Raw genomic sequence first — 23,826 nt, forward strand, 5'->3', positions numbered from 1 at the left:
GCAACGCCTCACAGACCCTCTCAGCTCCTTGTTAGTGCTCTTCTTTACTGTTAAGTGATCTTTTAATAAGGAAAATACAACCACAGAAAGTTTGAAAAATAGGGTAGTGAACTTGTAGGTACTTTCTTCTAATAACTCTTAAGTGTTTCCTTAAAAATTCTTAATATACCTGGACTTGTGAATATTCACTCATGTCCTTTTTACACTGATGTTAAATCGTAAGTTCACTGTTGCCTTCACATTTATTTGCTTAATGGTGGTACGATTACATCGAGGCCATAATTTTCTTAACTCTTCACCTCTTGTTGGACAGTTGGATTGCTTTCAAGTTTTCTCTCTCCAGCATAATGAAGTGAACGTCTTCTTTCACAGGATTTATTTCTTTGGGATACTTTTCCAAAATGGGATTTCTAGGACTGAACATTTCTTGAATCCTCGAAGCTTGTGTTCAAACTGCTTTCCCTGAAAGCCTGCCAGCTTGCCGTGCCTCCAGTGGGCCCCCAGTAGTACTTTCTGTGGCTCTGAGGTGGTCTAACCAACTGTGACATGCCCCAGATTGATGCAGGCGCACCTGTGTGTGGAGTCTTGGACTGTCAGTGAAGTTTCCTAGCCAATGACCTGAGGCCTCACTTCCCAAGGCCCTGGCCCCAGCCTCATTCCTGTCACCTGAATACCCATCCCTGGCCCCTGCCCTTGACCTACTTCTGAGCAGCCTTGCCCGAGAGATTTGTGGGCACAACCAGCTTCACAGGCCCCCAAAATGCAAAGGGCAGGTTGGTTACTAGATCTCAGGCTGGGCTGTGGCCTTGTCCCCAGGAGGCAGGGTGGCTCAGCTCCAGGATCTTTCATGCAGACGGTGCCCGGCGCTGCAGTCCACCACCTGGAACAGTCACAGGATCTCAGCCTGACTGTTGGCCGAGCACGAAGACCCATTGGTAGACAATCAGCCATCCACAGGCTGCCTTGGCTCTCACAAGAAGGTCCCAGGGACTCAAGTGATAACATAGTGAAATACTGTGTGCAATTTGCCATAGAGACGGCAGGCTGGAAGTGTTACCGTTACCATAAAAGACCCAGATGCTGGAGAAATTGTAGTGAATGCACTTTTGACTGCATTGCTGAGATCACAGATGAAAAAGTGCAGGAAATCCCCAAAGGCCAGGAAAACAATGAAGAGTAAACTGAAACCACAGAGATAGTGCAACACAAAAGAGGAATCCTGTGCTGCTTGGGGGCAAAAGAAATTCTAAGAAGTCAGTTTGAGGGATTAACTGCTTCTAGGGGGAATGTGAGACTAGGCTTTGAACCTATATAAAATGGAGAAACAAAACCAGGACCTCTCCCTGAAGCCAGGTCACTCTGGCTTTGGCCTTGGCAATAAGACAAGCAGGGAGAATCGGCCAGTCTGCAAAGGGAGCTGCACAGAAACCTCTCTGCCCCTGCTTGAAGAAAGAAAATCTGACCGGAGGTTCCGTCCTCATGCCTGCCCTCTCCTGGGCTGAGGTTCAAATGTGCATTACTCCAGAGGTCAAAGATTCCCCGGGCTGAGAAATTAGGATGACTCTAGGTTTATAGTCTCTCCTGGTGTCTGGCAGAAGCAAAAATGCAAATCCTCTAGAGAAAAATGTCAATCATAATGTTACATATCAACTAATTATAAACTGTCTCCCCAAAATTACTAAAGATCCCAGGAAATGAGCCACTACGAGCAAGAGTCAGCAGGAACAGTGAACAATTGATTTAGACCCCTGGGAGTTCAGATGTTATTATCAGATACAGAATATAAAATAACTGAAACCTCTAAAGATGGTGCTGGAAAAGAGCAAAAAGTAAGTGAACAAAAATAACTCGGCAGATTTGAAAAGAGAATCCTGGAAATGACAAGTAGTCACTGAAATAAGTACTCAGTGCACTATTGAACAGCAAATTAGGCGAATCTGAAAATGAGTGAAGCATTACTATATGATTTCTTCTCATAGAAACGAGGAGATGTAAAATAGGAGACAGTTATTCCTTCTGGAAGATAGGTTGAGGGGAGAGCCCTTTCAAATTTTGTCAAGCTGGAGTCAGGAAGTCTACTGACACGTGTTTCTCAGTGTGAAGGGAAATAATTGGCCTGAGATGATGATAAAACTCAGAACAAAGAAACATGCATCGCTCTAAACCCATCTTGCCCTTCTGTACTTGTTTCTGACTGCTGGAATTTCAGTGTCGTGATTTGAGGGTATCCTGTCCTCAGCCATCCTCCCTCCCAAGAGGGTTGGGGGAACCAACAACAAAACACCCCAGATTCCCTGGGATGGCTTCATTGCCTGGTGTCAGGTGCCCTCTTGTGGACAAAGCCAGACTTGCTACCTCTGCCGCCTCCCTCCACAAGCCAGCGTCCTATCCAGAATGCACACCCCAGCGACTTTTGCCTTCCCCTTTGCACCCTTTTCTGAGGCTGCCTTCCTGCCCCGTGAGTTCAGCTAACATTCTCTGGGTGCCTCCCAGGGAGTTCCAGAAATGATCAGGATTCAGGTCTCCCCCACCTTCCGAGGGCTGGGCCCTGGATAGCCCATACCAGATCAACCCTCCATCTCGCGCTGTGCTCCCGTGGCTCTTCCTTGCTGCCCATCTGCGATCCTGCAGCCCCAGGGTGTGGTCTTGCTCCTTCCTTTATTATAGCTGCCACTGTCCTCCAGCCTGGGCTGGTTTTCATTACCAGAGGATGCCCGAGATCTCCCTCAGTGCTGTTCACACTTGACAGCAAGTAGCTATTGGTGCCAAGGAGTAGATCCAGCTATGTGATCTGGAGCAAGGTCCTCACTCGCTGCATTTCTGCTTTGTCGTAAATTGGGGATGCTAATGATGCCTACACCACTGGGTGGTTGTGAGGTGAAATGTGATCATGTGGGAGTGGCCTCTAGCACAGGGCCCAGCACCCAGGAACCCCCTGTAAATAGGCTGCCGTCACAACTGGCTTCTGCCACCATGTGATTTCTGTGAGGATCTGTCTTTGTCCCAGCATCCTGCCTGGAGTCTGTGTCTTACTCTAGTAGTATTTGTTTTGAGAATAACTTCTTGAAGGCTCACCTAATTCTCAGTCCCTTTATTTAGACCCATCAGAGGCTGTGGTAAGGGGACCTGGTGTGCATGTTTCTGAAAGCTGGAGGGCAGTGGCAGCCAAGAAGACTGTTGCTGTCTCTCCAGCACCTGGCCTGGCACTGGGCCAGCCCCCAGGACAGGTCTGAATGTGTGCAGGTGAGTCACCGGTACAGGTAGGAGCAAAGTGAAGAGGCAGGTGCAGGGAGTGGGCAAAAGGGTGGGGATGGCAGCTGGCAGAAGGAGCCAGGTGCTCCCCCAGCTTCTGTAGTCTGCCTGCCCTTGACCTAGGTGCTGTCCCACCCTGGGACATTCCATTATCCCCAGCACCTGCCACAAAGCAAGTGCCCAGTGGCTGTTGAAATAAGCTGAAGAGCCACGAAGAGCAGGGTATTGAGGGCAAGGATTGGGAAAGGCTACCCAGACCTGACAGTTTTGACCTGCTACCTAAAGGCTAAGAAGGTGTTTCTGTAGTGGGTGGGAGAGGGGCGGAGAACAAAGGCCAAGGAAGGAGGTGACTGAGGTTGCAAATAGCCCAACTCAGCTGGAGTGTATTTTAGGGAGAGGAGACTGCACATACTGGGAGCTGGGGCTGATTACTAAGGGCCTTGAATGCCAAGTCAAGAAATCAAATTTGATCTTGATACTGAAGGCAGTGGGGTGCCATTGAAGGGTCTTAGCCAGAGGGGCATGGTCACCATGGCAATGTCTTAAAAGCCCCCTCTGGCTGTTCCTTTACAGGGAAAGGACTGTTAGGGGGTGGAGTGGAGACAGAAAACCTAATGAAGAGGCTTCCAGGCCAGAGATGATGATGGCCAAGACTTGGGGGGCACAGGGATGGCGCAATAGAGATGAAGGTGGGCTTGCAGGAGTTAAGTAGACACAATGTAAAGGCCTCTGTGCCCCCATAGTCCCAGCTCAGAACTGTTCTCCCTGTGGCTATCACTCCAGCTTCCTGTCTGCAGTGCAGCCCCCACCCTCACCACAGTGCCCTCCTGTCTGGCAACCTCCTGGCTCTGCATTATCTGCAGGACGTCATTCAAACTCCATCTGGCCCGGCCCACCTGCAGCTCATGTCCAATCCCTCGCCCTCCATGGTTCCACCTTCTGCTCCCCTCGTCTGCAGCATTTTCCCTGCCTATCTGTCCCTCACATCTGTCTGGAGACCCCTGCTCATCTTTCACAGCTCTAACCGCATGGCACCATCTGCAAGGGGCCTTCCCCAGCCCTGCAGGACTGGCCACTCTCCCATCCACCTGCAGTTCACTCCCCAGCACCTTCAAGCCTTCAGCACAGGAGGGAGGACACAGCCTGTCTTATTTTTTTAAAAGGTGAGAACTTTCAGAACTCCATTGCAGAGTGAGGCAGGCAAGCTCTACGGAGGCACTCGAGAGGTGTCAGCTTGAGGATTTCAGCGTCTTTGCTCAAAGATGGCAATGGGAAGGTTTTTAGTTTTGAGAGTTTGCTGTTGCTGTTTTATGGAGGAAACAGAACAGAAGGAATTAGAACACAGGACAGAAAGCAGGATTGTTTCCTCCTGGAGGGGCTGCTTCTTTAACGAGGACAGACCCTGAAACCTCCTCAAGCCCGTCCAGAGCTGTGTATTCAGGTGCTGGCAGCACTTTCTGGGAACTGCCAGGAGTCTGGGAAGTGGGGTGGCAGGAGGGCAGCCAGGTATAGTGCTGGCCAAGGAGCCACCAGGGACCCCTGTGCTGGTTCTTTGGCCAAGGTGGCCAGGCCGGCAGGAGCAGCTGTGTGTCCCAGCAAGCCTGATTTCCTGCAGGGGTCACCGGGGAGAAACCTCAGGCAAGACTCTGCCTGGACTCCCAGACTAGGATGTCCACCCTCAGCTGCCACCATCTGAGCTGCCTTCCCAGCCATGCCCCAGCCCCCAGCAAGGACCTGGCACCACCAGGGCACTCAGGACACTGGTGAAATGGCACTCAGCCCATTGGCCACCCACCTCGCTTAAACCTACCACAGCTTCCTCAGGATGAAGTGCCTTCGAGGCCCTGCCGCCTCCCCACCCCAGCCTCGGCCCACTCTCCCGCCTGCCCCTTCAGCCTGCTCTCCCCCCATCCCAGCCTCAGCCTGCTGCTGGGCTTCCTTCAGCTCAGGGAGGCAAGCTTTCCTCCTGCTCCGAGCCTGAGCACGTTTCTTCTGCCTGAACACCCCTGACCCCAACATGCCGCCACGACAGGTCAGAGGCCATCCTGTGCTCTTGTGGTGCCATGTGCCTCCCCTTTAGACCCCTCATCCGTGTTGGTCACCTCCCTCCATGACCCCCAATCCCTCCCCCCTAGATGGCTGGAAGGAGGGTCCCCCAGTGGCTGGCCAGCTTGGCCACTACTCTCCTGGAAGCGCTCTGCAGCTCTACAGGGGGCACGGCTGGTGACAAGTCCAGCCTGGAAGGGGGTGAGGCAGGCTGGGGAGCTTCTGTCTGGGGACAGGATCCACACAGAATCCAGCTACACTGACTGGGACCCTGAGAAGGCTCTGTGCTCTGTCCTGGTTAGTATCAGACCCTCCTGTTGGCAAGGGGGCGGGGGTGGGGGGGTGAAGCTAGAACCCCTGCGGACTTTGAAGGGCAGAAAGCAGAGACCCTGTCCACTTCTCTTTCCTAGACAAGACCCCATGGCCTAGTGTGTGGAGTGGGAGAGTCCTGCCTAGGGGGACCCCAGGTCAGCCGTGACCAAGTGCCCACCATCTGCAGGTGTGGGAGATGAGATGGGAGGCCACTGGTTTCTTAAGGAAGCTTTCCTGCCTTCAGTCTCTGCTCTGAGATGCAAACCGGCTCCACAGCCTGGCCTTCTTGCCGAGGGAGAGAAAGAGGATGTGACACCAGAGGTGACCACTGCCTTTATTGCCTCTGTGCTGGGGTCCTGGGCTGGGGATCAGAGGTATAAGGGGCAGCAGGTGACTCTGGGTCCAAATTATTGCTACTTGGCAAGATCACCTTGGGGCTTCCCATAGGGCCCTGAGTATGGGTGGGCATGAGCATGCAAATGATATGCAAACAACATGCAAACCAACCCAGGATCCTCCAGAGGTCTCTGGTGCAGCCGTGGGTGCTGGAAGAGTTGGGAGCCTGTTGGCCCCGGAGGGTGATTGGGACACCCAGGTCCTTACTCCACACTGCAGACAAATCTGGCCCAGCCTCAGGGGTCAAGGTTCGGGGTCAGGGGGGTCCCTGAGCATCAGCCCTGGTTCTGCTGCTGTTTGGGGAAGAACAGAAGCCTGGCCCCAAAACAGCAGGAAGAAAGCAGGGCACCCACTAGGCAGCCAGATGGCCTAAGGCCCGCTCAGAGAGGGAAAAGACCTGCCCTGGGTCACACAGCAAGGTAGGGGCAGAGGGGACCAGGATCCAGGCCTTCTGAGCTGGGCAGAGGCCAGAGTGCCTCAAATGCCAAAGCTACGAACAATAAAATACACTGATAAATAAAGAATAGAAAGCAAGCAGCCCAGTCCCTGATCCCTGGGCTGAGACTCTCCACCAGCTGCATGTGGGAGGCCTCTGAAAGCCAGGCCTCGGGTCTAGGAGGCAGCAGCATCCTTGGTCTTGGTGCTGAGTTGACCAGTCCAGAAGCTCCAGAAGGAGGCAGGCAGGGCCCCGGGGTCCTTGGCTTACGCAGGTCAGGCTCAGTTATTATTCATAATCCACCAGGAGGCTGAGGGTCAGAGGTTGGGAGTCAGGGGCCATGAGGGCCCCACTGCCCCTCCCCAGGTCCCAGAGCTGTGGAGAGGGTTGGGGGCTGCAGCACACCTGGGAAGAACACAGTGGTGAGGGTGTCCGGAGCCCGCAAGTGGTCAATGAGGATGCGCTGGAAGGCCTTACTGCAGGCAGACTGCTGGTGCCTGGGGAGGGCCGTGGAGCGGGCTGAGGCTGGAGCCAGCCCCTCAGAGATCAAGACCGCCTGGTTAAGAGCTCCCTACTCCCACTCCAGTCCCCCTGCCTGGATTCAGATTCCAGTCCTTCCTCGTGTTGGCTCTGAGCCTCAGTTTTTGCCTCTGTGAAATGAGGACAATAGCGTCTACTTCACTGGGATGCTGTGAGGGTTATATGAGGGTTACTTGGCATAGGGTGTGGCGCAATGGTGACAGTGTATATTCATTGAGCACCTACTGTGTACCTGACACTATGTCGGGTTCTTTACACGTCATCTCATTTAACCCATACGAGGGTGGTACTGTTATCACTCCCATTTTGGAAAGGAGGCCTCTGGGGCTCAGAGGGGTTAGGTAATTCCCCTGAGGTCACACAGATGAGGAGAGGATGATTTGAACCCAGCCCTGACTCACTCCAGGGCCCGTACTCAATACAGGTTAGCCATTAGACCACCACTCATACCTTCTCCAGGAAGCCTCATCCTGCCAGAACTCGTACAGGGTGAACGAGGCATTATCCAGCATCTTCTGGGCAGACACACTGCAGAGCCAAAGAGATGGCCAGGCCAGGCCCAGCTGCCACCACCACTGCCCACCCAGCCAGGGGCACCTAATGGGAGCCCTGGCCCCGCACTCCTCCCTCCTCACCGTCCCCACACCGGCCAGCCCACCAGCCAGCTGAGGACTCACTGCAGACAATGGCTCTGGGCCCCTGTGAAGTCCACGTAGCAGCACAGGGCACGGTGGAAGTCTTGCAGGGCTTCCTCTGCCACCTGCATCTGCCTCTGGGCCACAAGGATGTGCTGGCAAGAGAGAAGCCCGGTTAGCCGGGGCAGGCCAGGGCACGCGTGAGGGCCTGGCTGGGGCCTCCAGGAGGACCCTGTCCTTCTTGACCTGCACCAGAGCCGGCCTACCCTGAGGCCGGGCTCCTGCCCCCAATATCCCTAACTCCATCCTCCTTTCTCCATCCTCAAGGTTGCTGCCTTGAGCCAGTCACTGTCCCTCTCTGCTGCAATATGCTACCACTTCCTACTATTTCCCCCAGCCTCCATCCACACTGCCCCAGACCTAGCTTTCAGAAATGCAGATGAGGGAAACTGATGCCCAGAGAGGGGCAGTGATTTCTGCAGAGTCACAGAGCAAGGGGGGCCAGAACAAAGCACCTTCTTGCCAGGCCTGGGGGATGAGGGCTGAGCCAAGCTTGAGGAAGGATGTGTGTGTGCAATGCAGAGCCTGAGTCGGCAGCTGGCCCCACGAATCCCCCCACATCATGAGCACCTCCTGGCCCCTGGGACCCTGCTGCCTGTCCCTCTCCCAGACTCACCGAGTCGGGCCCCTTGGTAAGCTCCTCTTCATGCAGGGGTTCCAGCCGGGGGGCCTGTGAGGGACACAGAGTGTGGGCCAAGCCCCCCGGCGTGTGCTTGGCTTGGGTGGATTCCAGGAAGGTCCTCCCCCACGGGGCGCTGGCTACATGGCTGCTCACCTTGCACTCTAGCTGGTCGATGAGCTCCTGGAGACGGTTGACCTGGAGCCGCCACTGCAACTCAGCCTCTGAGCTCTGCCCTGGGGTGGGGGGTCCGGGGGGACTCAGCTTGGGAGGCATCTGAGGATGAACTGAGGAGCAGTGGAAGAGCAGGCACTGGGGGCACTGGGGCTGCTGCACCCGCCCTGGACCCTCCTCCCACCCCACCACAGGTGCACCTGTGTCAGAGGAGCCAGGAGACCAGGTGGGTGACCAGCTGACACTCCTCAGGGCCCTGCGCCCTGCCCGCCGGCTGCCACGAGGCCTGCTCTGCACCTCCACACTATCTTCATCTGACCTAAGAGAAGCGGAAGGTCAGCCCACTGCTCCCAGATCCACAGGGCCAAGGAGTGGGTCCCTAGAACAGGGCCTGGGTGGAATAAGACAGGCTTCTTGGGACACTGAGGCCCAGCCTCACAGCCAGGTACCCCTTCTTGGCCTCCCTGCCCAAGAACAAGAATTTGGGCTCCAGGATGCTAGAACTACAGAAAGCAGTGCCAGCTGGGGACCTGCACTGTGGAGAGAAAGGCTGTTCATGAACTGCACCTGCAGGTCAGCAGGGCTCCTCACATACCGCGGGCCAAGGGCCTGGGCCTCCAGAGTGTCAGACGCCCCCTCCAGCGAGCTCTGCAGGGCTTGGAGCTGGCTCACGGTCTCCCGTAGTAGGAAGCGTGTCACAAACTGGTCCACCTTGGAGGCCCGCTCATATTCCTAGGGGTAGAGGGGGTATGGTCTGCATCTCCTGGCCCCAAGCATGTATTTCTGAATGGGGAGCCACTCCCCTGCTCCCCTCACCCTGCCACAGAGCTACAGTGGCTGCATGAAGAGCAGAGGGCGTACAGACCTGCCAGAAGCAAGAGGGCACAGGGGCTCCATGGGCAAGCAGAGCCCAGACCCCCTCCTTGTCTGGACCTGGCCTCTCTTTCTAGGAGGTGAGAGGTCAACTCACAGGGAGGCATCTGCCATTCTCTGGGCCTCAAGGCCCTTTCCCGGTTGAGGCCACCACCTTTAGCCAGTGAGGCTCCGGCACAGTTAGATTGATGGGGGGTGGGGCAGGTTACCAGGCACCAAAGGCCAATTTTGACACGAGGCAAAAGGATGGTGTGATGTGGCCCCATACTCACCAGCTGGTCCCAAACTCACAATCTGTATTCATGCACTCATCCACTCACTCATCCATGCCACATTTACTGAGCATCTTTTACTAGGAGCTGCAGACACAAGACAGCCGAGTTGCTGTCCTCAAACACACACCCCAGCATTGACCCCAACCTACATCACCAGCCACTTCCCAGCCCCTCCTAAGGCAGGCGAAGAGACAGGGAAGCCAACCATGTACCAGGCCCTGTGCTGCCCACTTGGAATGCTCAGAGACTCCCCAACTACCTTCACCTCCTTGTGCCTCAGTTTCCTCACCTATAAAACAGGGATGATAACAGCCATCTCACTGAGCTGTTGAGAGGCTCCAATGAGTTAATTCCTACATAGGACACAGCCCCGAACGGGAGTCCTGGGGAGCTGTGGTCCAGGTACCTGCTCTCCTCCTACAAGGAGCCCCAGAGGTCCCATCCATCAGGAGCTTCGTCTCCTGCTCATGACCTGCCTCAGCTCAACCATCGGATGGGTTTATGAACTGGGAGGAAGGGACAGAGGAGAGGCTGAGTGCCCTGTCAAGACAGGCCAGTGATTTCTGTCCTCTCTCCAAGCTCGGTTCTCAGACTTCCTGGCCATGCTGTGAGCTACCTGAAATCTTTCCAATAAATTCTCTTTCGCACGCTTAAGATGACTGACCAGTTTCTGTGGGTTGCAACCAAAGAACCCAGCTGATATAAGCACCCACCCTGTGCCAGGCCCTGTTCCAAGCAGAATTTCATTTAATCCTCATAACAACTTACAGGAACCATAATTGACCCCATTTTGCAAGTGAGGCCTAGAGCAGTTGATTACTTGGCCAAGGTCACACAACTAGTTAGTGGCAGAGCCAGAATTCAAACCCAGGCCACAGAAATTCCTCTCTACTCACCACCAAGCACCTTACAAGCATCACCTCATTTATGATCATTAGCTCAGTTTTACAGCTGAGAAGCCAAGGCCAGAAGAAGTCACAAACAGAGTAAATGGAGCCAATATTCACCTGTGGGTTGTGGGAAGAGGAACATGGAGCCTGGAGCTGGTGAGGTCAACCCATGAGGTCACAATGTGGCCTCTCTGGGACAGAGCTGGGGCAGGGGGCCCCTGGCCAGAGAGCAGGACAGAGGCAGCATGGGCTGTGGCCCCCAGTGGTGACCAGTCCTGCCATGGGAAACAGTAGTTCCCACCAGAGGACCAAAGTGCCCAAGCGGGCCTGCACGGAGAAGCCAGCAGACACGGACACGGCCCAGTGGAAACAGCAGTTCTTCAGCTACCTCAAGCGGAAGAAGCCGAGCGTGAGTGCCAGGGGGCAGGGGCAGGCGGGGGTCAGGGGAACCTGGATAGGTGGGCAGGAGGGGATGCTGGGAGTCTTGGCCCTGTGGGAAGAAGTCCTAGGGGCATGAAAGACCCCCTAGGGAACCCCTGCTGAGGATGAGGGTCCCAGGAACCCATGTGGGTGTGCATGAGGTCCTAAAAGCCCAGAAGGGAGGACAGGGATCCCAGAAACCAGGAGGGGGATGAGTCTTGGGAGCCCAGGAAAGTGGGCAGGAGATTCTCACAACCCCAGAGGGATGGGGGGAGGTCCCAGCACGGGATATCAGCCCTACTTGGTACCAGTGGGGCTATGGGCAGGAGGATTTCCCCTATGCCCCCTTTCCAGCCCCAGTCTCAAAACATGCGACTTCTCCCCATCTTGAAGTGGGCAGAGGCCCTGGGCCAGGACCGGGGTGGGTGAAGTTCCCAACATCAAGGCTGGGAGGACAGGCAGAGATCCCATAAACGTGGAAGGGAGCGAGGTCTCAGGAGGTCAGCCTGGAAAGGTGAGGGTTTCCAGAGGGGAGATGGGGGGGTCTCAGGCCGTGAGGCAGGGTGAGGATCCCCTTCCCGGGCACGGGAGGCTGGCGAGAGTCCCGGAAGCGTAGAGGGGATATAGTCCTGGGAGACAAGACAGGGGTGGGTAGGGGTCCCGGGGAGGAAGGCGGAGCGTGCTCTTTCCCCTCACGCCCCTGCTCCACCCCCAGACCAAGATCGTGCTGCTTTTCCCCCTGGACAAGGAGGAGCAGCTGGCCGAGGTGGCAGCAGGCCCCAGCGCGCAGCCGGGGAGGCCGGGCGAGGACGTGGTGGGCGCCCGGATGGGTTCCCGGACGGCAGCGCCCATGCTGCGAGGAGCGGGCGACGGCGCCGAAGGGCGCGAAGGCGCGCGCGCGAGCGAGATGAAGAAGATCCTGGTCCTGCTGCTGCTGCTGGACGCGCGGCTGCAGGAGGAAGGACGGCGCGCGGCGGGCGGGCCCGGGGCCGGCGCGGGGGGCGGGGCCAGGGCCGCTCCCGGGCTCCACGCGCGCCTGCCGGCCGAGAGCCCACCGCAGCGCGAGGCCGCCGCCAGCGAGCAGCCGAGCAAGCGGCGCCGCTGCCCTTGCCCGCGGCCCTGAGCGCCTGGCCCGGCCCCCCGGCCCCAGGGCCCGGCCCAATAAAGAGCGCATAGCAACCCTGGCGCCGGCTAGCTCTGTCTGAGGCATCAGGGCGCTGATCCAGGTGAGGGGAAACTGAGGCCCAGAGCAAGGCAGGGATGAAAAGACGTACTGACGGCAGAGCAACGGCCATGGTCCGCAGTCAAGGCTGTTTTTGCCTTCTCCTTCCTTGTGACCCAAGAGTCAGAACCCCTGCCCCGAGCTAGGGAGGGGGCACCCTGCCTCAGTGGAGGGAGGCTGTCCCCGCCTCGCCCCCCCAGACCACCCCATCCCATCCCCCACCAACTCCAGGCCCGGGACAGACCCTGCCAGGTCTACACGCCCAAGGGAGGTGAGCTGGGCAAACCCAGGCTGGCCACGCTAAGAGGAGGAGACTGCTCCCAGCAGAGGGCTGGCATCTCCAAGAGTCCCAGCATTCACAAGTCCGTCTTGGGCAGAGGGCCAGTCCCAGGCAAACAGCCACCACCCTGAGGAAGAACTGTGAGGGTTCCACGGCCAGCAGGGGCAGGCCTGAGACTCACATTCTGCCTGTGAGAGCACCCAGAAGGAGAGGCCGGGGTCCCTCCGCCTCTGAGTCCTCACTCCTAAAGGATATCCCCCAAGGCACTTTGGTAGCTTGTTTCAACCTACCCTGTCCCAGCCCCTTCCCCATATTGTGGGCTAAGGCTTCTTCCAAACCATTACCCTCTCTGTAGAGCAGGTCCCTCTCTCGCTCAGAGGCTCACACTGCTTCTCCACTGCCCACAGAAATGCCCAAACCTATTACCGGGATGTGCAGGCTCAGCCCCTCAGCCTCAGTCTTCCCCTCTAGGGCTTCTCAAGTGACTTCCACCCTCACCCCTGCTCTGGCCATACTGCCACTTGTGGTCTCCAATTCGAGGCTCACCTCCCTAATTCACCCATGAGAGGCCTGGCACTTCCTGCGGGCAGGACCCAGCTGCTGCCTCTCAGTTTCCTGGGTCCCAAACTCAGCTCCAGACCCTAGTGCTCCCCTAGCCCTGCTGAACCTGCAGCCTGCCTTCCACTGGCAACCAATGTCAGAATGTCCCCTTTGGGGACAGACGCAACAGGGGTGAACGTCCCAGCTCACTAAAGCCACTGGTTCAGCTTCTGCTGAAGATGTGTTTTCATCCGTGTCAACATGATCAACATGCCACATCCCCTGCACCAGGCTGGAGATTGCACCATCCATAGCATCTCTCCTGCTGCTTGTGAGAACTGACCCTTTGCTACCATCCACATGTTACAATCTAGGTAGCCATGTTCCTCAATGTGGCCACACCTCCTGGCCATAAGTGATTGGCCTAAACTGGTCCTATCAGTTCCTTCCCTGGGACTGTAATTCATGAGCTGTAAGAGGCTCTGTTTTCTACATGCATGTGCACAGGCTGAAGCCAGTCTTTAGAAGAATAAGAACACACTGCAGAGCCAGTGCATATCCTGGGTTTCCCCACAGCCCTGCAGTCAGGCGCTGCTTCCAATCTGTTCCTGAAACCTGATTTCACCCTTGCCCTTAGCATCCATAAAACATGCAAGATTTTTGTAACAAAATCACCATTTTAGCCTAAGCTAACCTGACTGGATATTCAACTTGCAACCAAAGTGGTCCTAAAGAGAATAATGAGACTATGCATAGACTAGAGGTGGCCTCTTTCCTGTGCGTGAGGATTACTACCTTTTGGATGAAGAAACTGAGCCCAGAGAGAGATTAGGACTTGCTCAGGGTGGGCACGGTGAGTCAGCTTCAGAACTGAGTCACAAACTCAGGCCCACGGAAGTCCATACATGGAAGCCCCTGGAGGTAGGCTCCCTCTGTGGGCTGCCTGGGCCCCTCAAGGCTGAGCGCACAGAGATCCTCAAGAGTGGCTGCAGATCTGTGATTAAGAGCTTTCTCCTCAGTATTGAGAGGGGAAGGGCCGCACATTTGGCCAGAGCATATCAGATAATCCGGAGTGGTTTGGGGAAGGAATCAGATTGGTTGTGCTGGGCGGCTGAGGCCAGACCCCTGGATGCCAAAATCACTGCCTTTGGCCCTGTCCCAGGAGAGAGGATGGGCTCGGGGAGTTTTCAGAGGGGGGGAGGGCTGCGGAAGCGCAGCAGGTGCTGAGGGCTGAGGTCACAATGAGTCCGAGTTCTTTTCCTTCCTTCTCTGGTCACCCCTCCCACCTCCACAACCAGGAACAACTACTGTCAAGCCCAGGTGAGAAGTACCAGACCACCTGGGCTCAAGGGCTGGGCGGGACTCCTGGGTCCCCAAGTGGGTATTTATGTCCTGATGACATTGCCACAAGGCCCCTTCATTCTCAGAGCTCTGCTGCTCCTGGTGGCTTCTCACTATCCTTAAAGTATTTGGCCTGGGCCTGTCATCATCCACCTCCGCTAGGGCTGAGGGGGCGGAGCCGCACAGCAGAGGCGAGTCCTCAAAGAAAGGGTGGCACCTCGTGCAAGGTGGACCCTTGAGCCAGAAGAGGACGAAGAGGGCAAGCAGCAGCCGGAGCCCAGCGAGAGCGGAGTCGGACACTTGAACCAGAGGCGGGGCCTCAAGGCCTACGAGCGGAGACGAGAGCTGAAAGGAGACACCCCCTCCGGCCAGAAGAGCGGGACCTCAGGACCAGAGGGCAGAGCCGAGAGCTGAAAGGCCGGCCTTCGGCTAGGCCAGCAGAGGCGGGCGCGGGGCCGAGCTCCCGGGGGCGGAGCCTGTGGCCGAAGGGCGGGGCGGAGCCCGGAGGGTGGCGTCGGTGGCGAGGAGCCGCGAGGCCCGCCGGCCGCCCCCGCTGGGCCGCGTGGCGGTGGTGGTGGACCACGGCTCCGGCTTCACCAAGGCGGGCTTCGCGGGCGAGGGCCAGCCGCGCCTGGTGCTGAAGAGCTCCAGCCTGGTGCCCAGCTGGGACCGGCCCGTGCTGCCTGGGGCGCCGGGCTGCGAGCTGGCGGGCGGCGTGGCGCGGGCGCACCCCATCAAGCACGGCGTGGTGGTGGACTGGGAGGCGCTGGAGGGGCTGTGGGAGCGCCTGCTGGTGGGCGGCCTGCGGGTGTCCCCAGAACAGTGGCCCGTGCTGGTGAGCGACTCGCCCTCCGCGCCGCCCGCCAGCCGCGAGCGCGTGGCCGAGCTGCTGTTTGAGGCCCTGGCAGTGCCCGCGTGCCACTTGGCCAGCACCGCGTTGTTGGCGCTCTGCTCCACCGGCGCCTTCAGCGGGCTGGCTGTGGAGGCGGGCGCAGGTGTGTGTCACGCTACGCCCATCTATGCCGGCCACTCGTGGCACGAGGCCACCTTCCGGCTGGACGTGGCAGGCAGCACCTTGTCACGCTATCTGCGGGACCTGCTGGTGGCAGCGTGCCCCAATCTACAGCTGCAGGCCCTGCCCCGCAAGGCCATCACCCAGTTCAAGAAGCGCTGCTGCTATGTATCGCTGGACTTCGAGGGTGACCTCCATAACCCCGCCCGCCACCGTCCGGCCAGTTTCTGCTTAGGCAATGGAGGCTCTGTCTGCCTCAGCAGTGAGCGCTTCCGCTGCCCGGAGCCTATCTTCCAGCCGGGTCTGCTAGGCCAGGCTGAGCCAGGACTGCCCACACTGGCCTTCCGGGCACTGCAGAGGGTGCCCGCAACACTGCGAAAACGGCTGGCTGACACTGTGGTGCTGGCTGGTGGCTCCACACTTTTCCCAGGCTTTCCTGAGCGCCTGGAGATGGAGCTGGCGGCCCACTGCCGGCGGCATGGCTATGGGGCACTGCAGCCACGCCTGGTGGCCAAGCCTGAGCGCGGCACAGCGGTGTGGACAGGCGGCTCCATGGTGGCCTCGCTGCACTCCTTCCAATGCCACTGGATGACCCGGGCCATGTACCAGGAGTGTGGCTCCAGGCTGGTGTATGAAGTGTTCAACTGAGTCAGTCATGTTGGACTGGAGCGAGCAGTGCCACAGAGGGGCGGGGGCGGCAGAGGCTCAGCGGGCTGAGCTGAAGCTCTATGAGAAGCATCGAGTGCCAAATAAAAGTCTCAAGTCATTGCAGGTGGCAGAGTCGTGTGGTGAGGGACACCCCCTACCCCTTTCTGGGCCAGGATGAGGTGGTCGGGCCTGGGTCCTCACTTTGACCTGCAGTTTGAGTCCCCCTAACCAGTTCCAGTTCAGAGAATGCCAGTCCAGCTGCTCACCCCCAGTGTCCTGTTTCCATGGCAACAAGGGAGGCAATGCCCACACTTGTGTCATCGTGACATGCCAACCCCTCATCGTGGAGCATTTGGATTCCCATGCCGTGCAAGGCCTCGAGGGTGATCCCTTGAAAAGCTATTAAATCCCACGGGAAAGGAACCAGCAGGGGAAGCCTGTCCTCAGCTGATCATCCACTTGCTGAGGGCCTCAGCTTCCCCTTCGCGTAAAAGAGGGGACAGGCATGATCCCAGGCTTGCTCACGCTCCCACCCACTCCCTCATGAAGATCTGGGGGACAAAGGGAGGTGGAGACATGTCTTAAAAGGAACACACCAAGGGAGGGCGGGTTGTGGTTTCTTTGAAGTCACCATCCAAGGGCCTGGAGTCTTGGCTGTGAGCACTGTTTATGCTGTGCGCACACGTGCCCAAACATGCACACAAACACATGGGTGCACACGCGCCTGCCTACTCACACGTCCTCAGGCCCGGCCATGCCCCAGCAGGCTGCGAACACCAGCATGGGCCTGTGGACGTGCGTGAGCAGGCCTCACCCTGCAGCCTCTCTCTGCCGGGTCCTGGGCTTGATACCCCACAACAGTTCGGGCTGGCCAGTAATAAAAATGTAGCAGCGGCAGCAGCTGCATGTATTAAGCACCTACTGTGTGCCAGGCATAGTTCTAGGTGCTGGGAATAGAGAACAAGATAGACAAAAATCCCTGCCTTCACTCTCATTTAATTGTCACAACAAGGGTATGGAGGCAGCCTCTGTCATTATCCCATTTACAGATGAGGAAACTGAGGCCCAGAGAGGTAAAGGGGCACAGCCAGAAAGTGGGAGTGCCAGGATTTAAACCCAGGCCTCTAGCTCCACAGCCCTGAGCCGCAATGGTAGAGACTCCCACAGCACAGCAGACATCCCTGCCCTCATTTTGAGCCTCCCACCGCCAGCCCCTCCACTCACCAGCTTGGTGGTGTCCATGGCGGTGAGCACTGCACGGTTCAGCGACTCCAGTGCAGCCAGCACAGGCTGGTAGACACCCAGGTGTTCCGAGAAGTAGTCTGCGGGCAGAGGAGGTGCTCAAGGGTTCCCTAGGACCGCCCCACCACCACCACCTACCCATCCTGGGCTTCCTCAGCAGCCAACCAGGCCTCATATCCTGAGCCCAGTCCATCCTGTTCCACCAGGAGACCAGCAACAGCCTCTTCATCACACCCACCTGCCCAGGCTCCCAGGAGACAAGAGCTCCCGTGGGCCTACTCACCACACAGCTTCTCCGTTTCCAAATTGCTGCAGGGAAAAGAGAAGGCGCCCTTCAGACCCTCAGACTTGGGTCTGGGACTTTGTGAAGTGGGACTGTGAAGCCAGTGCTCCTCCCCGCTCCCTGCCCAGCTCAGTCTGACAAGGAGGCGACTGTTGCCTCCAGCGCAGGTTAAGCTGCTCAGTCGGCAGAGGCCTTGGGGCCAGGGGAGCAAGGGTACTCTGCCCCATCAAACACTCTCAAGCTCAAGCCTACTCTTGGCCTCCAGGGGGATTTCAGGCCAGGGGAAACAGACATGGACACAGGCCAGAAGGGAGTGGTCAGAGCTGAGAAGGGGAAGCCAGGGTTGGGGAAGTCCAGAGAAGGCATGGGGTATTACTTGGTAGGGAGGGCCTCCTGGAGGAGGGGCTGACTATGTTAGGCCTTGAAGGACAAGAAATATAACTGGAGTGCTGTTGGGGGGGCGGGGGTGGTAGCACTGCAGACAAAGGGTCCAGCCCAAGCCTCAGAACAATGGAGGGCATGGAAGCCTTGAATGCAGATCCAGAGTGTGGAATTTATTCTAAGGAGATGGGGTGGGGGTAAGGGAAGTGAGAGGCAGAGACAGCTGTGTATGCGTGTGCACCACGTGAGGAAGCAGGGGAAGAAAGCATGCAAACTCATGCCAAGGCCTGTAGATGTGGGAGCACACGTGGGGAGGGGTGAATGTGTTCATGCACCTGCATCCATGGGTAGAAGCAGGCGGGGCCCAGCTGTCCCCAGGCATCCTCTGGTCCCTGCAGGAAGCAGGAATGGTGGCGGGGGGGGCACCTGTGGGCTGAACCATGGGTGGTGACTCAGGCCTGGCTATTTTGGGGTCCCAGCTGGAAGCAGTGTGATGGGCAAAGCTGGAGCCAGGGAGGGGGTGGGCAGGCGGGTAAAGTTGGCACCAAGCCCTGGCACCCTTCTCCCTGCAACCCCCACCCCGGCCTCCATAAGGAACCAAGGCAGCAGGGGACACAGTGGGGTTGGGACAATCCGGCTTCACACCTACCCACAGCTCCTTCATCCCCCTTCTCATACTCACTCAGTGGGGTGCCCATCAATGCCTCCGAAGAGCTCCCGCAGCTCCCCCGGACTGAGAACCCCGTCAGCAAAGTAATTCTGGAATTCCTCAAATGAGAGCTTACCATCATCTGGGGGGTGGGCAGGGAGCAGAGTTGGTATTCCTGACCCCTGGCTGCACCCCTGCCACCAGGCCCAGGCCCCCCAAAGGCTTCGCAGCATCGTACAACCACCCAGCCAAGTGGAATGGGATTCTGAGCTCGGTGGGAGGCCTGGCTGTTGGTGACAAAAGGGCTGGAGCCTCCAGAGGTGCCCCCTGAAGGCAACAGGGCCCACTTTGCAGGCACCCAAGGGACAGGGCAGTACACAAGCGGCATTGGGTAGGGACTCAATAAATGTGTGCCAAGTGAAGAAACAAATGAACGACAGCCTGAGACCGACCAGATCACGACAGGGCCTAGACGTCCCCTGGAGGACTTGGAGGCTGAGATCTGTGCCCTACATGCTGGCCAGCCTGGCTCCAGGGTGGAGGATGCAGGCCCTTCACAGAGGAGCCACAGAGAGGCAGATGAGATATTCCTAAGAGTTGGAGCCCCTGTAAGAAGTAGCAGGCTAGCTCAAGGGGGAATGACCTCCCCATCACAGGGGGCATGTAACAGAGGCTACGAACATGAGTAGGATGGCCAGAGACACTGGGGATTTGGCCTGGAAGGTCTTTAAGCAGATGGGGTGGGGGAAGCAGAGCTGGGGGAGGGACTGAGCCTCCCCAGATACAACGCTGTGACCCAAATGGGACCATGTGTCCTGATCAACAGGTTGGGATAAACGGTCTCCACCAATCTGAAGAGACCCAAGGAGAAGGAGCAAGGGGTGGGGACATGATCCTGTCTCAAGGAGCCTGAAACACAGAAGGGTCTGAAGACTCCAGACGGAAGTGAGGCCAAGGCTGACTGGCTGCCTCAGCTCAGACCCTCGCCTGGCCAATCTGGGCACAGGGGGCTGCTCTGAGCCATCTATGGGCCACAACCTGCCTGAAAACCTTCAGCTTTCAAGGTTTTCCCAGATCAGGGTCTGAGACTGCCCAGGACCCAGGGCAGGAGGAGCTGATTCCCTAGACCCAGCTTTATCCTGCCCAAGCCCTCCCTGGGTCCAGATGGTTGGTCATATGGAAAGTTGCTGAGCCCTCTAAAAGTCAAAGAGTAAAACTCCCTACAGGGCCTCATCTCCGTACCCCAACACTTCCAAGCCCCTCACACAGGGAGCCTGGGACCAAGCATCAGAGACTTGGGTTCAAGGCCCACCACTTACAGGCTGTGTGACCTCAGGCAACCTGCTTCACCTCTCTGAGCCTCTCCTCCTCTGTCTGTGAAATGGGGAATTCCCATCTAGCTGGTGGTTGTGAGGACAACATGAGGTCATCTATGGGAAGTACCCACCACTGTGCCAGGGCATTACGTGAAATTAAGCCCCTACCTCCAGCCTCTGGCTAAACCACATTTCTTCCACTCTCCATCGTGCCAAACTTGGCTCAAAACAGCACTTCCTCCAGGAAGGATGCCTTGATGATTCTCCTAATTCAGCTCCCCTCAAGATTTTTCTCCATTCTAGACAGTGCCCCCAAACCCTCAATCCTCCCCTGAGCCTCCCTGATGTCCCCACCCTTCCCCCCCATTGCAGGACCCAGGAGAAGCCACACTCACCATTCTTGTCTGCTCTGCGGAAAACCTAGAGGACAAAAGGGCATGGATGGAAGCTGTGAGTGCGGACTGGGAGGCAAGAAGCCCAACTCACCAGGGCCCCAGCTGGCCAGCCTGCCCCCTGCCTCGCCTTTCCTCCTGCCCAGCCTGGTCCCAACCCCCTGCCCAGCTTGGCCCTACAGGAGTTTTTCCAACAAGAGGGGCACAGGAAGAGCGCACAGCGGGCCACACTTTCTCACTGCTCCTGTGGGGCCTGGCCTCATGGGGGTGCTCCAGGCCAACTTCCTGCACCCCCATCTCCCACACCCAGTGTCCATCCCAAGTTCTGTCTGATGCATCAGCCCTTGGCATAGTCTCAGCTTGAGGAAGGTGGGGAGATGAGCCAAGATGCAGCCTGAGGATGCTGGGCACCTATCCCAGATCTGAACCTCAACTCTGCTGTGTGGCCATGGTCCTTCCCAGACTCTGCTCGCTCTGGGCTATTTCCCTGGGTGCTTGCTGAAGACCCTGACATGCAGGCATCGGCTAGTCCTTTCTTTGTGGTGCCTCAGTTTTCCCACCAGCATATGGGGGAGCAGCCTGGGGTTAACCCTTTCAGGGCTGGGGCTTCCTACGAGGCTGACTCAGTGTGAGAGCCTTGGGCAGGCCCATTTGTATGTGTGCATATGTGCATGTGTGCACGCAGGGGAGGGAGTGAGGGTGGTGGAAAGCAAGGGTGGACAGACTGTATTTATGGAGAAGCAGAGATGAAGGACAACAGAGGCAGATAGACAGAGAGGAGCAGAGTCAAGACATGGTCCCTGCCTCTCCCAGGGACCAGAGACTCCCAGGTCACCCAGAGCAGCCCAGTAAACGGGAGACCAGCAGGCCTAGCAAGGAGGGGCAGGCAAAAGCCTGCACAGAGAGCCCCTATCAGCTCCAGGTCCTCAATGCCACGCCCCTCTGGTTGTTTTCTCAGGGTCAGTGAGGCTCAGGGATGAATCTAACCCCTAGCCTGAAGCCTGACTCAGAAAGGTCTGCCACTGGCTCAGGGTCACACAGCAGCCCAGTGTGGCCTGGCTGGGGCAGATGGAGATACTGGGGCGAGCAGTTCCAAGCTGGGAATGAGGACACCTGAGGCCACACCCTAGTGGGCCCCTGCCTCCACGCACAATCTCAGACATATCCCTAACCCCTCAGGCCTTGGTTTTTCCATCTGGGAAGCGGGAGAGTCAGGTCCTTTCCAGCCATGAGAACTGTGGTCAAGGTGCTGACTCACTGGGGGGCGGTGGGGAGGGGGCAGGAGTACAGCCTTTCCCACTGGCAGGGACCTCTAGGAGTTGGGGCATGAGAGGGCCAGGACAGGGCTGAGTATGGGGTGAAAGGTGGGCAAGCGGTTCAGGGCAGTGACTGAGGCCTGGGCAGGCTGCTCCATGCTCGTGCCCATGGGGGCTGCAGGGCCACCTGTCACCCATGGGAGGGGTGCACACACAACAGAGAATGACTGTGGGCAGCCCTGATCAACTGTGGGACCCCACAGGCCCTAGGTCGGATCTAAAAGACTCTGAGGTCAGCACTGGGTCGGGAAGTCAGGGGGCTGCTTACTCTTCCAGGTTTCCCTGCCAGGGTCAGCCCAGCCTGGGACTGCCACAGAGGAACAGAGAGACTGCTCACGTGATCAAGAGTTGACAGCCCCCACCCCACCAGACACACAGATGGGGTGGGATCAGGGGTGGGGGGCAGCAGGGGCAGTAACACTGAACCAGAGACAAGGAGAGAGGAGACATGAAGGCAGTGAGATAAAGGGAGACACACGGAAAGAGGCAGCAGGGTCAGAGAGAGAGCGAGAGAGACAGAGACCCAGAGACAGGCAGGGCCCCAGACAGACCTGGAGGGAGAGACAGACACAGCGACAGGGAAAAACAGAGCGAGAGAGACGCAGAGACAGGCGCAAGGAGAGACAGCAACAGACAGAGAGCCCGGCGAGACGCAGGGAGAGAGAAGACAGAGACCTGGAGAGACACTGCGGAGACAGCGACACCCCCGGGCCGCAGAGCCCCCTGCCCGCTCCCCACTCACGTCCTGGAAGAGCGCGTGTCCGGCGGGCGCGGGAGCAGGGGGCCGCGGGGGCTCGGGCGCGGGCGGCCGGATCAGGCACACGGTGAGCAGCCCCGCGCACGCCATGGCGCCGCCACCCTCTCGCCTCCGGCTCGGCTGCGGCTCCGCGCTCTGCCCTCCGCCGCCGCCGCGGACTTGGGGGACGCCCGCCTGCCCACCCCTCGGCGCCGGCGCGGACCTGGCGCCCCGCCCCCCGCGGCTCCGCCCACGGCCCAGGCCCGCCGCGGGCCCCTCCCCGCCGGCCCGAGACCGCGGCCCTCGGTTTCCCCGTTTGGAAAAGGTGCAAACGCCAGCCTTTAGGTGGGCAAGGACCGCGCCATGTAGAACCCCAATACCGTTCACCTCCGCAGTTCTGCCACCAGAGCCTCCCACAGGGGTGGCCGCTGCGGAGGAAGGAGCCACCCAAAGGGCCATTTCCACCAGGGACTGGCTGAGTAAACGACGGCCAGCTGGGAGTACTACAAGCCAGGGACACAACGGGTGGGGCTGTGCGTCCCCAACGAGGGCAGGCCCCACACCATCATAGGGTCCACAAAGCCACCTGCAGCACAACAGAATGACACCCTACAGGGAAAACTGGCAAGTGTCCTCACCTCTGAGTGTCTGTATCCTCGTCTGCAAAATGGGCGTGGTAGTGGGCACCTCATAGCATTATTGCAGGGAGTCACTGTATTTCCGTAAAGGGCTTACAATAGGGACTAGCTCAGAGAACCACCTAAGGGTTAAACAGGCGGGTGTGGACCGCCTCCCAGTCACCCTCCCCTCTACTTTCAAACTCAACTCAGTCTTACTCTTCCCCCTCCCCTCTGGCATTCTGGCTCCTTCTTCAATCCCTCCTCCACACAGCAGCCAGAGAGAGCTTTTAAAATATAAAACAGGACGTGTTATTCCTGCCTTAGGCTCACCAGTGAGTCCTTGACCCCTGAATAACTGCAAGACTGACCTTCTCTCCACTCTGGCCCTCACCTCAGGACTCCAGTCACACTGGCTTCTCAAAGGTCCTCTGCACCCTGCTCCCTCCTGCCCCAGGGCCTTTGCCTATACTTCCCTCTCTGCTCAGTTAACCCCTACTATCCTTGAGCTCTCAGCTCAAGCACCACCTCTTCCAAGAAGCCCTCGCGGATCTTCTCATTTGTGTGAGCCTCCTCCAGCAGACCCTGAGAGCCTCATGAGGGGGAGGGAACTCGTGTTCCCATTCCAAGAACCTGAAAGAACGGGACACGTCAGCCCGTTGCAATTATCTGTTGCATATTTACAAATGCCCAGAAACATCTGGAAGGAACATAGAAAACTGATCAGAGTGGCCTCCCTCGGGCTGGGGAAAGGAGAGGAGTTCACTCATTACTTTACTGGATCAGTTTTATTTTTAGGTTAGACAAAAATTATAATGAACCCTACCTTTCTTGGGGCTGTGAGGCTCAAATGTAATGAATCCAAGCAGGGTCAAGGAGAAGGGAAGTAGAGATCCAGCATTTTCTTGGCAACCTTGACCTCC

General features: G+C 57.8%; 3 protein-coding genes across 23 annotated transcripts; 2 read left to right on the forward strand and 1 right to left on the reverse strand.

The window, feature by feature from the left end:
• Positions 1 to 5,925: 5,925 nt before the first annotated feature.
• On the reverse strand, positions 5,926 to 23,489 carry NECAB3 (N-terminal EF-hand calcium binding protein 3). Of its 21 annotated transcripts, none has more exons than XR_011530769.1 (14): positions 22,293 to 22,500; positions 20,238 to 20,262; positions 18,560 to 18,668; positions 18,213 to 18,380; positions 17,497 to 17,522; positions 17,196 to 17,293; positions 9,066 to 9,202; positions 8,671 to 8,789; positions 8,453 to 8,532; positions 8,294 to 8,347; positions 7,660 to 7,772; positions 7,433 to 7,510; positions 6,848 to 7,092; positions 5,926 to 6,752 (listed from the first exon to the last, which is right to left on the reverse strand). XR_011530769.1 is itself a non-coding variant. In XM_070588024.1 (14 exons), exons 1-14 carry the CDS (start codon positions 22,395 to 22,397, stop codon positions 6,724 to 6,726), a joined length of 1,233 nt encoding a protein of 410 aa, XP_070444125.1. In that variant the 5' UTR covers positions 22,398 to 22,497; the 3' UTR covers positions 5,926 to 6,723. The 21 variants fall into 21 exon arrangements, 15 of the variants coding, with proteins under 15 accessions (XP_070444125.1, XP_070444132.1, XP_070444128.1 ...); XM_070588024.1 differs by having other exon boundaries at positions 6,848 to 6,939; positions 22,293 to 22,497; XM_070588031.1 differs by having other exon boundaries at positions 6,848 to 6,939; positions 18,213 to 18,310; positions 22,293 to 22,487.
• C21H20orf144 (chromosome 21 C20orf144 homolog) lies at positions 10,664 to 12,109 on the forward strand. Its single transcript, XM_070588035.1, has 2 exons — positions 10,664 to 10,917; positions 11,644 to 12,109. The coding sequence occupies exons 1-2, from the start codon at positions 10,678 to 10,680 to the stop codon at positions 12,049 to 12,051; spliced, it is 648 nt and encodes a 215-aa protein (XP_070444136.1). The 5' UTR covers positions 10,664 to 10,677; the 3' UTR covers positions 12,052 to 12,109.
• On the forward strand, positions 14,748 to 16,094 carry ACTL10 (actin like 10; the record flags this gene model as incomplete). The annotated part of the gene is made up of 1 exon (XM_008508350.2): positions 14,748 to 16,094. A coding segment is annotated over one exon (1,224 nt), but the record flags the coding sequence as incomplete, so codon positions are not given.
• Positions 23,490 to 23,826: the final 337 nt, after the last annotated feature.

Source organism: Equus przewalskii, chromosome 21 (assembly GCF_037783145.1).
Source record: "Equus przewalskii isolate Varuska chromosome 21, EquPr2, whole genome shotgun sequence".
In the NCBI taxonomy this organism is placed as follows: Eukaryota; Metazoa; Chordata; class Mammalia; order Perissodactyla; family Equidae; genus Equus; species Equus przewalskii.

What these genes read in the sequence shown, in the direction of transcription:
- C21H20orf144 (XM_070588035.1), top strand. Translation starts at nt 10,678, where the DNA reads ATGAGGTCACAATGTGGCCTCTCTGGGACAGAGCTGGGGCAGGGGGCC. An exon ending in TCAAGCGGAAGAAGCCGAGC is followed by an intron (nt 10,918 to 11,643) that starts GTGAGTGCCAGG and finishes CTCCACCCCCAG; the next exon opens with ACCAAGATCGTGCTGCTTTT.
- NECAB3 (XM_070588023.1), bottom strand. Translation starts at nt 22,397, where the DNA reads ATGGCGTGCGCGGGGCTGCTCACCGTGTGCCTGATCCGGCCGCCCGCG. An exon ending in ATTGATGGGCACCCCACTGA is followed by an intron (nt 18,381 to 18,559) that starts GTGAGTATGAGA and finishes CCCTGGCTCCAG; the next exon opens with CTTTGCCCATCACACTGCTT. An exon ending in GGAAACGGAGAAGCTGTGTG is followed by an intron (nt 17,294 to 17,496) that starts GTGAGTAGGCCC and finishes CTCTGCCCGCAG; the next exon opens with ACTACTTCTCGGAACACCTG.